At 40.9% G+C, this 12,399-nt stretch overlaps 1 protein-coding gene across 1 annotated transcript in view; it reads left to right on the top strand.

Moving 5' to 3' along the window:
* Positions 1-205: 205 nt before the first annotated feature.
* ENAH (ENAH actin regulator) overlaps positions 206-12,399 on the top strand; it is a 97,993-nt gene continuing 85,799 nt past the window's right edge. Inside the window, exon 1 of the mRNA XM_080341825.1 lies at positions 206-313. Within this exon, the coding sequence (XP_080197951.1) occupies positions 309-313 (5 nt within the window). The 5' untranslated portion in view covers positions 206-308. The remainder of the gene's footprint in view (positions 314-12,399) is intronic.

The raw sequence follows: 12,399 nt of genomic DNA, 5'->3' as shown, positions 1-12,399 counted from the left end.
CCCCCGCACTCCCCCCGCCCGCCCATTCTCCTCCTCCTCCCCCCCCCGCCCTTCCCGCCCGTTGGTTCGCTCCTCCCCGCCCCTTTCCCCCACCTCTCTCGTCCCCTCCCACCCCCCGGCTCCCCGCGGTGGTCTGGCCCGGCCCGGCGGAGCGGAGGGAGCGGCGGAGACGGGCGGGGAGGCGCTGGCGGCCGGGGGTCTCGCTCTCTGTTGACGCGCCGGTCCCTGCGGAGCGGCGAGGAGCGGGGCGGGGGACAGAGCGGAGCGAGCGAGGCAGCGGGAGCGGCTCCCCGACCCCGGGCAGCACCATGAGGTGAGAGGCCGGCCCCAGAGCGGGCGGGCCGGCCGGCGGGGCACGGAGGGGAGCGGGGGGGCGCTCCGTGCTCCCCGCCTCTAACGGTCCGCAGCCGGGGGGGGACCGGCGCTGTGCCGGCGGAGGGGGCGGGCGGCGCGCTGAGGGGAGCCCCGCGGTGGGGGAGGGGCCCATTGTTAGTGGCGGGTGGGGGAGGGGCGGCCCCGCCGTCCCCGTCCCCCGCGGCGGCGAAGTTGCGCTCGGGGGTCGGCAGCGGGGCCCGGGCCGGCGGGGGGCAGCTCCGCTCCGGCGCCTCCCCCGGGCCGGCCGCGGCGCTGCGAGCCGGCACGGCGTGAGCCCCGCTCGCCCGGCTCCTTTCTTTCCCTCCCGGTGTGGGTTTTTTTTCGCCCCTCCGCCTTAACCGGCGCGTGTTGCATTGCAGCAGCAGCTGGGCTTTTCCCTCTGTAATCAATAAAGAGGCGTCGGGGGAGGGGGGATCCCCCTCTCGGCAGCCGGGAAAGTGTCGCGTTGGGAGGTTTGGGATGTAAACAGTGAGGGGGACGCGGCTGGGCCCGGGGAGGAGGGCGGTGGGTGCTGCCCGCCCGCCCGCCGGGACTCCCGCTCCCCGCCGGCTCATTCATTTGAAGGCGATTTTCTGCCTCCCTGGCCCGTCCCCCCCGCCCGCCCGTCCGGCCCCCTCCGCCTCCCTCCCCGGCTCTTTTTTAGTGCCTGTTCTGTTTCCATAATCTTCTTTCTGGATTGGTGCAGGACCCGGTGGGAAATGCGGTTCGGTAGCCCGAGAGCTGGTCTGTCTCTCCGGGGACGTTGTGCTCCCTGTAGGCCTGTCCCTCAGTTAAACAACTGGGGAACCGAGTTGCTTTGGTTTTGTTTTGTTTCTTTTTCCCCTGGAAGATACTGCCTGGCTTGCGGTTGGATTTGAACCTTCTTTGTCTTAGAGGTGACTGTAAATCCTATACTCCTTTGGAGTATAGCTCCTCAAGATTTGGGTGATGAAAATAAGCTAATTCCTCTGCTGCATAAAACTGACGAGCCATTCGAATTCTCTGCAAATTACAGTGAAATCCTAATTACATTTTTTTTTTAACTTGAAGGGCTCTCCCCCACCCCCATGTGTGTATATCTTCAATGGAAAGGGCAGCACTGCAGCGGGAAGCATGGGAACAATCTCCCTGCGGTTTTGTTTAGAAATGTGTTCCTGTATTTCCCTCTAGTTTTCTTTGTTAACTGCAGGTATTTATATCCCGCGTTATTTTAAGCTTTGTTTGGCTTGTGATAATTTATTTTCACTTATTCATGTTGCTCATGTAGAAGTCAGATGCCCTGCAAATAAAAAGCTGCAACTTATAAAACTTACAGTTCGTATCCAGATCCTTTAAACAGAGATTTAAAAAAAATAAATTATTATCTTGACAGTCTTCAACACAATGAGTGCTGTTAACGTAGCAAAAGTTGGCATAAATATTTTGAGAAGCCCCGTATAAAGTTGCTTTTTGTACTGGCAAAAATAATAGTGCGGGCGATGCTGAGTGAAGTAAGGTATATACCAGTAGGACTGCTCTTTCGCTGATGTAACTGTGTGTGTGCTAGGACTTCTGCCAGCTTGGAGGGAGCACAAATATTTCTCTTAACCAGTGTAGCAGGAAAGTGTCTAGGTGGAACCTACCCTTAGGTTGCTGATTTAGGTGTTTGAATAGTTGACTTGAAGCAGTGAGTAAATATAGGCATATGAATATATCATAGGTCTGAAACTTTGTACATGCTTTTAAGTACAGAGCGTTGGGCTGGTAAGAGGGAAGTGGAGTTGCGAGTTGGATGGTCGCTCTGAGTGGTCATCTGGTATTTCAAAGAAATCTGGCTTCAAGAAGGCTGGGTTCCAAGCCTCTCAAAAAAAGAAGCAAACTGTACCAATTAAACTACACAGACTAAGAAAATGATGTGGTTAAAGAAGTATTTTCTCTCTATAGAGGCACTATTAAATTGACTCAGTTTTGTTTAATTGGGCCAACTCCAGGACAATGGCAAGCTTTCACTGCACGCTCTCTCTTTGGACTTGTTTAGACTAGGGTTGGCGGTATAGTTCTGAAACATGTTTAAACAATATCTTCGTGCTGTAATTTGTTGGGGCAGTGTCTTTTAATGCGTATTTGCTGGTCAAGGCAAGTTTGCGATGGGGGAGGAGCAACAATGTGGATGAGACAAGTGACCAGCATTTCATATATATATATATATATAGCTCCTCTGTTTGCAGGTGGTGTTAAATCTTAGCGGTTAATATTAAAAACATACTTTTGATGCAATATTGATGGAATGCATAAACCACATTCTGCGATTGCTGTTCTCCAGGTAAGTATGCAGTCAGTACTCCAAAGAACAGGAGAAGAAATAAATACCAGAAGTCGTACTGAGACGAGTGGGGGGGGAAGAATAAAAAGCCCTCAGTTTCTGTTCTGTCCTTTGGTACACACCAAACCATATTAAAAGAGCCTCATCTTCAGCCGGCATGAGCCTGATTCTGGTGATTTCAGGTTAAGATCTCATATCTGGGTGGTTAGCTGGTCAGTTACTGAAGAGCAAACTGGCTTTCCTTATGTTAAATAAAACTTCACATTGTGGTGAAGAGCATTTTCATATTATAAAATAACCGGCAATTCAGTAAGACGCAAACATCAGCTGTACAAATTGACCACAAGAATTAATTCTAATAGAAGTCTGTTTTGTATTCAAGTGGAAATTATATGCCATTTGAGTAGCATCTGTTAGGAGTTTTAGGTTGCTGATGAACTTGGAATATTAAATATCCCAGTTAAATGGTCTAGCCTAAGTATGAAGTTACGGGTTCAGGAGCCAGCTTGAATAGGGCTTGTGTGTATCTTCCCTGTTTTAGGTAAACAGTCGGTTCCCATGAACACCTGTTGCTCTGGCTGTGTTGTGGTGAGCTGACTAAGTGCTGCTCCTAATAGAGTTTTCTGAATGCACTTATCTCATAATAGGGATCCAGGAATAGGCATATTCAGTGAGTTTTCCATTGACTGGGATGCGGTGTCGGGGAAAGGTGGTTAAAATCTAGGTAGTGGCACAATCTGATGCCCTGGTTCTAGTAATAGTGTAACTTCCCATCATATTTCGTACAAGAAGAACATGTGTGAACAGACTTTTATTGAAGCATATGTTGAAATCGGTATTACGGAAGCTGACAAACGTAACTCTGCTGCTAGTGCTGGGATTCTGCAGTGAAGATTAACTGAATTATCTTTTTTTTTTGTATCTAGCTCATTTTGTATGCTAACTCCAATAAAAATAAATGGGCTTTCCAAGATACTGACTTTTTAAAAATCAAACTGTACAGCCTTCTCTTGGGATTACTACATCCATTTCTTTGTGTGGGAAAGAATTGTTTTTCATTAGTGTGCTAGTCAGAAATCAGACTACTTATTCTGGTTTCATTACCCAAGTTGCGGGAACTGAGAAAGAAACAGTAGTTTCTTAGAATTTTAAATTCTAGTGTTTTCAGAGCACAATATATTTATTTGTGTTTATGACACGCTACTCTGCATATCATATGTGTGAATGTTCATTCTGTGTTTAGATAGGTCAAGCAGCTAAATTATTATAGATTTTGCTTTTTAAGAAAATTGTGTCATATCCTCATTAGTGTTTTCAAGGTAAAAAGATAGCTAAATTTTTGGTCTCCAAACCATACTAAAATTTCTACTTAATTACATTTGGCAGCTGTTCTGCTCAAGTATGTTGCTTTAGAATATAATTCATGTCATCTTTTAAAAGTCAGTGTATTTTGCACCTGGGTTAGTAAGCCTTCATTATATTCTAAATTTTGTGCTAAGAAATCCAATACCATACTCCTTGCTTTTTTATGTCTTTAATACATAAGTGAAAGCCAGCAGCAAAAGTAACAAAACATATACCTTCATTAGGACTAGGAATTCTTGAAGGAACCCACGCGAGTTTCCTAGAGTTTCCAGAAAAATGGGCGTATGAGACCATTGTGTTATTGGTGACAGTAGTGTAGTTCAGTCTACTGCGATAACTGCAGTTGTTTAAGAAAATAAAATACCAGAGTAGCAAAGTCATTAATTTCAAGGGTGGCTTTAAGTTATTGTGTACGTCAATATGTAGGGTAACGCTTTGGAATTGTGCCTTTAGTTTTAATACTTGCGCAAATAGCGTGTTTGAAGTAGAAAGTGTAATTTCGTTGAGAAATACTTGACAAAATGTTGGAAGTGCAAGCAGGCAGTTAAATTAGACTGAATACGCATAACGGCAACCAATACAGTTCCTAAAATTGCTCATATCTCAAGAGTAAAATTGGTGGTGTAGGCAGTTTTTTTTTCAGGTGGATACAATAATTCAGGTTACTTTCCTTGTTCTTAAGTAAACTAACAGATGGACTGAGTCATCTGTCTGATAGAAGTGCAGTCTTTAGTTAGCACTTCATTTGTGACAGTTGCAAGTAATTTTTGGATGGGTTGTTTCTGCCCACCTAATAAGGAATCTGACAACTGTTTTGCCCTCAAGGTCTCTGGATAGTTTAGTGACTTACTTTGATAGTAAAAATACAAGTCTTTAAAAGATAACTGTGTAAATGGCGGGTTTGGGAATCAGAATACTTTTTTTTTTTTAAGAAAAATCTATTTATGACCATGTTAGCGATTATGTTGTCAGCCTCTAAAACTTAGAAACGCTCCGGGATGCTATCTGGAAGGGTACGTGCAAGTTTTTTCTTGACTCTGATTCAGGGCTTCATGCTGTTGGAGGCCAGAAAATAAGACTGAGTTAGTGAGCATCCTACTTCAGACCGCTATAGCATGAAAGCCTTTTTTTTCTACGCTTCCATAAAAAGGAGAGGAATTACTGTTCCGCACCTGTTGCAGCGGATGCTTTGTGGGCACACGGGTGCCCTGAGTGTGACATCTCCCAGCGCTACCTTCCGCGTGTGATGGGAAACGCTTCTCGTAGTGCCAGTGCATTTCATGCACAACTATTACAGAAGTAGGTTATTGAACCACTGAATAGAGTCATTTGCTTTCATTACTAGAGAGCAAATGTAGTTTGTGAAAGAGATACTATTCCCTTCTGTACTTTGACCTTTCATCTAGAATTACTCTTGACAGTTCATGCCTGCTTCCACTCATCAGTGTGGAAATACATGTGCCAGCTCTCTAAACATCCAGACATGTTTAGGTTTTAAGAGTGCTGTAGTGCTGAGAGAAAGCAGAAGATATGTACTTTTTGCGTTTCATTCAAAAAAATTGACTTTTAGTAGTACCCAAAATAAATGTAGCGGAGAGAGAAGCCACCCAAGCCTTGTTGAACAGCTTCAATATATTTAAGTAATTTTTGGTGGTGCCTGCCTCGCTTCTCCACCCCACTCTTGGCTTTCCCTGCCAGTCCTTGTGAATTGTATAAAGCTGTGTTCTTGGGCTGTTGGCATTTCTCTTGGGATTAACATGGGAGCAAAGCGACTTTTGTATCTGTCGGTATTTAAACTGGCTGGATGAAAAGCCAGTCCCTCCCTACCGTAACTTCCCATGTGTTCTCACAAACCTGGAAAAGAATGAGGTTTGTCTGTAGCTATTTTTTTTTTTTTTAAATAACATACAGAATCATTTCCCTTTTAAAAATGGCTGCACTACCTTATTCTAATTTTCAAATTTAAGAAATAAAAACATATCTCTAAGTAACTGACTCTGAAGTAGTTTTGCCTTGTTTTAAAATGCTCTGTACCAATACAGATTTTAGAGGAAAATAGTGAGTTTTATTTCAGATACTCCTTATTAATTGTTCTTATAACTGGTAAGCCTCTCCCCTGCTATCACTTGTGACAAGTCTCCTTCACTGTAGCTTTTCTGTGACTAATGTTTAAAAAGTTAAAAAAAAATAATGTGAAAATCATGCGTACCACCTTTTGCTAGTGTTGGACATGTACTGCTCCTACTGTTATAGTTCTGTAGACACTTAAGGGCAGCTTATGGAGCTACTCCTTGGGAAGATGGTGTAACATATTCCTGGGTTTACTGCCCAAACGCTGGTGACAGCCCAGTGAAGAAAACGGGACAGTTCAATGTGAATTGTCAGTCTACTTTGGATTACTCTTCCCGGTTGAGCTGCTGGTGATAAGCATGTATTTTGGGAATCAGTGTGCAAGTTAATGTGAGGAGTGGAAGCAAGATTGTCTTGTTCTCTGTGAGTAATTTTCAGGCAGGGCTTATTAAAAGAAAATACCTTTCTTGCTTGAATATTGCCTGTATCTGCTCTTAGTTTTCATATATTGAAAATTCTCCAGGCGAAGCTGACTTATATAAAGGAAGAACAGCAAAACTGTTTCAATTTAGTCCAAAACTAGCATGCTTCTCTGCTAAGCCTTGTAAGTTAGTGTTGTGGTTGTGTTTTTCTTTTTTTTTTTGTTTTTAAATTATGGTAAAAAAAGATGCTGGCACCTAGTGAAGTACAGGGAAGAGAAGTGGAAAGTGATGCCCTCCAGAGGGTGGTACAAAAATGCTGCTTTGCTGGACTCATATGCTGCCAGAAATAATTCTCTCAACTCCTGGTTTGTGGCACAAATAAGATTGGAAGGATTTTGTTTCAAATGTTCTCTCATCTTTTTGTTATTCTTAACTAATTTGAAACTTCAGTTTCCTGAATTACAAAGCAATCTATATTTATTGCAAATTCCATAAAGGAGGTGAGGTGAGATTGTTGTGTGTTCTGAGCATACCAGCTGCCCAGCTTAAAAAAGAAAAAGTTTTTAAACTTGGAATTTAGCAGAATAGTAAAACAACAAGAGTAATCGCTGGTATAGCTAAAGTCTGTTATGCCTTAGTTGCAATTTTCTAGCAACTAGAAAAATATTTTAGTTTTCTTTCTAGAGGAACTAGATTTCTTTGTATGTGTCATTCTCCTTAAAGCAACTTCCTAAAATATAGTTTATTGCTTAAATTTTTGTTTAGGCCACTGACTGCTGTCACTTTATTGCAGGTTACAGTGCAGTGATGCCAGATTTTTAACTGCAGTGCTTTAAGGGGCATGTAGTTAGAGGAATGTTGTACTGTGATCTTGTCTGGCTGCTGGTAAATGCTTTTATATTTCAGTTGCATAGACCAGTATACGTCTCCATATGTGGTCATATCCGCTAAAATTGTATATTTTGTAGAGAATTCCATTGAAGTTACATTTTTTTCTTCTCATAGGGGATTGAAAGTGATGCTAAAAGGGAAGATGATTAAGATTCTGTTGTAGTTTGTTTATTTCCGACAAAACTTAAAGTATTGTTATATTAATGGTATCTTTAGGTTCCATTGAGGTTTCTGGTTGACTTTGCAAATCTGACTTAAGCACATGCTCTGACTAAATCTGGGCCTTGAACCTGGTAGTGTTGATGCTGAGAATCGTGAACTCTTGAAATAGCTTTTGTTATTATAAATGTTTTTCAGGTACCAAGCTTCCAACTCTAGGCTAGCAAGAATTATTCTCTTCTAGCTGCTGTAGATGTTTATGTCAATGATGAGTTGCAATGAACAATATACACTGCTACTTGTTTTGAACTCATTTTCTGGGTCTATTTTCTATAAAAATCTCTTTCGCTTCTTTGTTTTCTTTGAAAAGACTGGAGTCTTTTATAAACAGTGCATAGTGATGTATACATATTTTATTTCTTTTCTTGTGTTGAGCTCTTGTTGATATTTGAGGAAAGTATATGATCCTTTTGGCAAACCTTAGTCTGTTAAACAATGCTGACTCTTCTATAAAAGTACTCAGTCGAAGTTAACAGAACAGGTTTTTTTGTATTTTCTTTTTAAACTTGTTGGATTTGTACTTTAATTTTAACACAGTGACACTTTCTTAGTAAACTTGTACTGTGCTCTTGAACACATTTACAAAGCCCATTTTTAGAAAACTGCAGTTGGCTACTGCGGATTAAGTTAAATGGACTTTACAACTCGAGAATAAACATTGTTATCTATTGCCTGAAGTAGATGGTGTGGCTAGACTGACAAAACAGTGAAGCCTAATACAAATGAACCTAATTATGGAGAGATGATAAATCAAAGTAGTGAATGACAGCATTGTTATGAAAACAATGAGTACTGAAGCTCAGCATTTATATGTGTAAGTCTAATCACTGAGCATATTACTTAAGAGCCATCAGAGTTTGGGTGTAGTTACATATATAACTATGTAAAAAATACTTTTTTTTTTTTAAATTAGGTTTAGAGGTACTTTTTTTTTTTTTAGTTTGGGGTACTTCTGCTTTGATGGGAGTCTCTGAATGTAGTCAGAACTCAATAAGCTATTATTATATTTCAATTTATTGTTATAATACACTGATATATTTAGTTGAATCACTTCAGTTTGAGTAGAGCAGGGGAATGGTGCAGGAAGTAGCTGATACACTGAATGGAGATACAAAGTATGTGTATACATGAAATAAACCTATTTTAAACACAGACCTGCCTTACCAGTCAGATATGAACCATCTGGGCTGAAAACAGAGTATGGGGACAGTAGTCACTGTATGTAGTGGTCACGACTTTTCTCTGGAGTAGATCCTGCTGTTCGAGGAGTAAGTGAAGACATGGAAGACCTGTCCAGTTCAATGTTGTTCTGACCAAGAGAAGACCGAAGAGATAGGTTAATCTTAGAAAACGAGCAGGGAATCCATGTCTAATGAAGAGAAGGAAGAGCAGATGAATGGCCAGAGCACTCAAGTAGCAAATCATTGGTAATAAACTTGAATCCAGTACTTCAGCTGCTTCTTCAGCATTGTATATTTTGGAGAGTAATTGAGAACTGAGGTTGAAGTTTCATAGCATTGCAGCAGTCTTGGGTTTTTAGCTACTACGTGGAAATGCAGTACTGGGTTTCGGACGAAAATTTCAATGTGAGATTGAGGGAGAAGACCAAAGCATCAAATACATAAAAGAAGTAAATTAAACAAATTTTCAGCTCTACAGATCTTGTGCTGTAATCTCCAGGATTCTGGTAGTGCCATTTTTCTAGTTTCCACAGAATGGTGCGATGACTCTAGCAGCTTTTAGTTTAGTGGTCAGCTCACATATGAATTATTCTCAAAATTATTACTTCTGAACTTTACACGTGGCCTTACAACTAAGTTGTCAGATGATTAAATCTGGACTGCTGGGTTCAGGGACTTCATTTTGTATTTTGGCAATATCTTGGAGTAATCTTTCATAAAGTTTGGAAGAATAGCACATCTAGGGCTTGTTGGTTTGGCACTCTATGAAGAAAACTTTAAAACCAGTAAGTATTCCTGTATATTTTTTATTTGCTATACCTTTCTTATTCACTGATAGAACAGCTCTATGTTCCTGTAATTGCCACCGTTTCCAACAGTAGCTAAATCTGTGAGTGGATGGCAGTAAGATAAACACAAAGGTTGTCTTGCAGGTTATGGATGCTGCTGCTGTAGCTGTGTTGCTCAAAGGATATAAACAAGACAAAGGTTTTATAAGGAGAGGCAATATCTTTTATTAGATCAGCTGCTGCAGTGGTGGGGAACAGGACACGGACAAGCTTTCAGATGTTCAAGTGCTGAGTTCTTGAGAAAGTTATTCAATTCTTTGGAGACACCATGTGGAGAATTTGTACTGTGTGGATTTTTGCAGGCATGTTGCACATACAGGTAAATGCTCCTGTGTGTGTTATTTTTATAGGTAGCTCATAGTTTTGGTGTCTGACCTAGTAGCAATATTTGGTATAATTCTTATTTCAAAGAATAAGAAATTAAGTGCTTGGTAAGGTGCTTAGATAGGCAGCTGTAGGATACTATTTAAATTGCTATTTGTTTTTGCATTACTCTGCAAATATGATGTCTGCATAAAGGAAGAAGAGACTGCATTGCAGAGAAAAGTGTCAAAAAGTAAAACTGTGAAAATACTTTTTCAAATGTTACTGTTCCTGTGTAGAGGATGAAGGTGTTATTTTCCTTTGAAGCATCTGACTACTGGGCATCACTGGAAAAAATCCTCGGGAGTGCCTTGTTGGAGAAGCCCATCCGTGTTATTTTTGTGGAGACATGGTCTTGGTCACTAGTGCGACTTGTGTGTAGTAAATCTGTGAGGTACAGATAAAAGTGGATTGCATTGCAAGGGTTGCATCTTTAGACATGACTAATGCTTAATAATAGTTAATAGTAGGATTTTATTTTTGCCCTGTTGAAGTCCCTAGTTAGTCATCGCAGAACAGAAGCGTGTACATTTAAGCCAGTTCTGAATATCTTGCTTTCAGTTCATGTGTATCATTCTCTTATGGCAGATGGATGCAAAACAACCAACCTCTCCTCATGCACTCCTCCCTGCCCCAACAATAAAAAGAAAACACAGTTCCTGATACATACTGTTCACTTGTGTGATGCCTGTGCATGAAGGTGTTCCCTTGTATAGGATTTCCAATATTTGATGTGCTATCTTCACCTGCGATCAGGTATCTGATTTCTTTCTGCTCAGTTCTGTGGCTCACCAGTTGTGAACGAAGAGGGAGAGAAGTGACTATGGCGTGAGAAAGCCGTAGCTCGTTTGAGCTGGGAAGTGTTTGTAAACTTGTTCATTAATGATATGCTTTACATTATCTAGGCCTTATGTAGTAAGGCTGTCATAACTTTTTCCCTTAACTTATTCTTCTAAGTAGATTGCACATATTTTGTAAGTGATGTTAGGATGAAGACTGAGCTGTTCGTGTAACTTCTAGGAATGCTTTCAGGTTTGGTGATTTATATTGTGGCAATCTCGGTATCCAGAGTCCATATATTTGAACTCTCGCGTTTTTTCCTTCTAAATAGAACTGAGCTCCCTGTCTTGAAGCGTGTCTGCGTTTGTGGTGGGTGTAGGGAGTGGATTAGCCCCAAAGCCCAGTCATTAGATATTTTGGTTGTAGTTCTCAGGGAGCTTATTGTGGTCTTGTCTGCGAATGGGGAAGGTGTTTAAAAAAACGCAAAGAAAGAAACGGAGAGGAATCTCCCTAATTTGGTGTTGCGTATTTTCATATAACTTGTGATGTATCAATGTATTGATTTTTCTCTATCAGTTGAGTGATCATATTTTTCCTGTTCTTTGGGGAAGGGGGAGAGATTTTGCCCTGTTTCCCTGAAAATAAGACAGGGTCTTACACAATTTTTGCTTCAGAAGATGTTTACTTTTTTACATGTACAGCTTCCTGGGCACTATTTAAATTGACTTTTTAATGGTCTATAACTAGGGCTTATTTTTGGAGTGGGGCTTATATTTTGAGCATCCTCAAAAATCCTGAAAAATCATGCTAGGGCTTATATTCAGGTTAGGTCTTATTTTTGGGGCAACAGGGTATGCAATTCATACTGTTTTAAAAAAAAACCCTTTATTTTCTGTGAAGAGGAACACACTTTAGATGTCCACACATAGTTTAGCTTAAATTCAAAACAGATCTTGAATCCGAAATAGTTTGGATTGATGTAATTTTTATATTTTCATAAAACAAAACCAGCCACCCCCAAACAAATGCACATAAGACAAGCAAAACAAAGCAAAACTATTTCAAAATAAAGCCATAGGATTTTCTTGTACAATTTAAGAGCTTTCATTTTTTTTTCCCATAGTATGACAAAAATCTGGTATAAAATGATGAAAGCACTTGACAATGGAAATTTTGTAAATCCAAGAACTTTTTCTTGGACATTAGTTTAGAATGAAAACATTGCTGCCCATATGCGCTATAGCAATGAATTTTCTCTCAGCAGTACCATGCCCTACAACCATTTAAATGTGCAGAATCACTTTATTGTAAAACAGAGTAAGTGTTGGACATAGCATCTTTGGTTAGATTGCTGACAAGGGTTATGTTTATGCCTTGGATGTTCCGTTTTTCAGGAAGACTGGGGTTAATTGTAGCTTGGCAAGTGGAAAAAAAAAGTTCCATATTGTTTTGTGCAGTAGATTCCTGTTGCTATGCAACAAACAGAATGTCACTTAGTACAGGATATATTGAATTTGTATTCCCGGCACATATCTCCGCACGTTCATTTTCTACTTTAACAGGAGGGTCTGGTTCTGACTTCCTGCAGGACTGTGGTATGAAGC

This window comes from Nesoenas mayeri, assembly GCF_963082525.1.
Source record: "Nesoenas mayeri genome assembly, chromosome: 3".
NCBI lineage: Eukaryota > Metazoa > Chordata > Aves > Columbiformes > Columbidae > Nesoenas > Nesoenas mayeri.
Note: the sequence above shows the minus strand (reverse complement) of the source record. Positions and strands in the feature narration are given on the sequence as shown.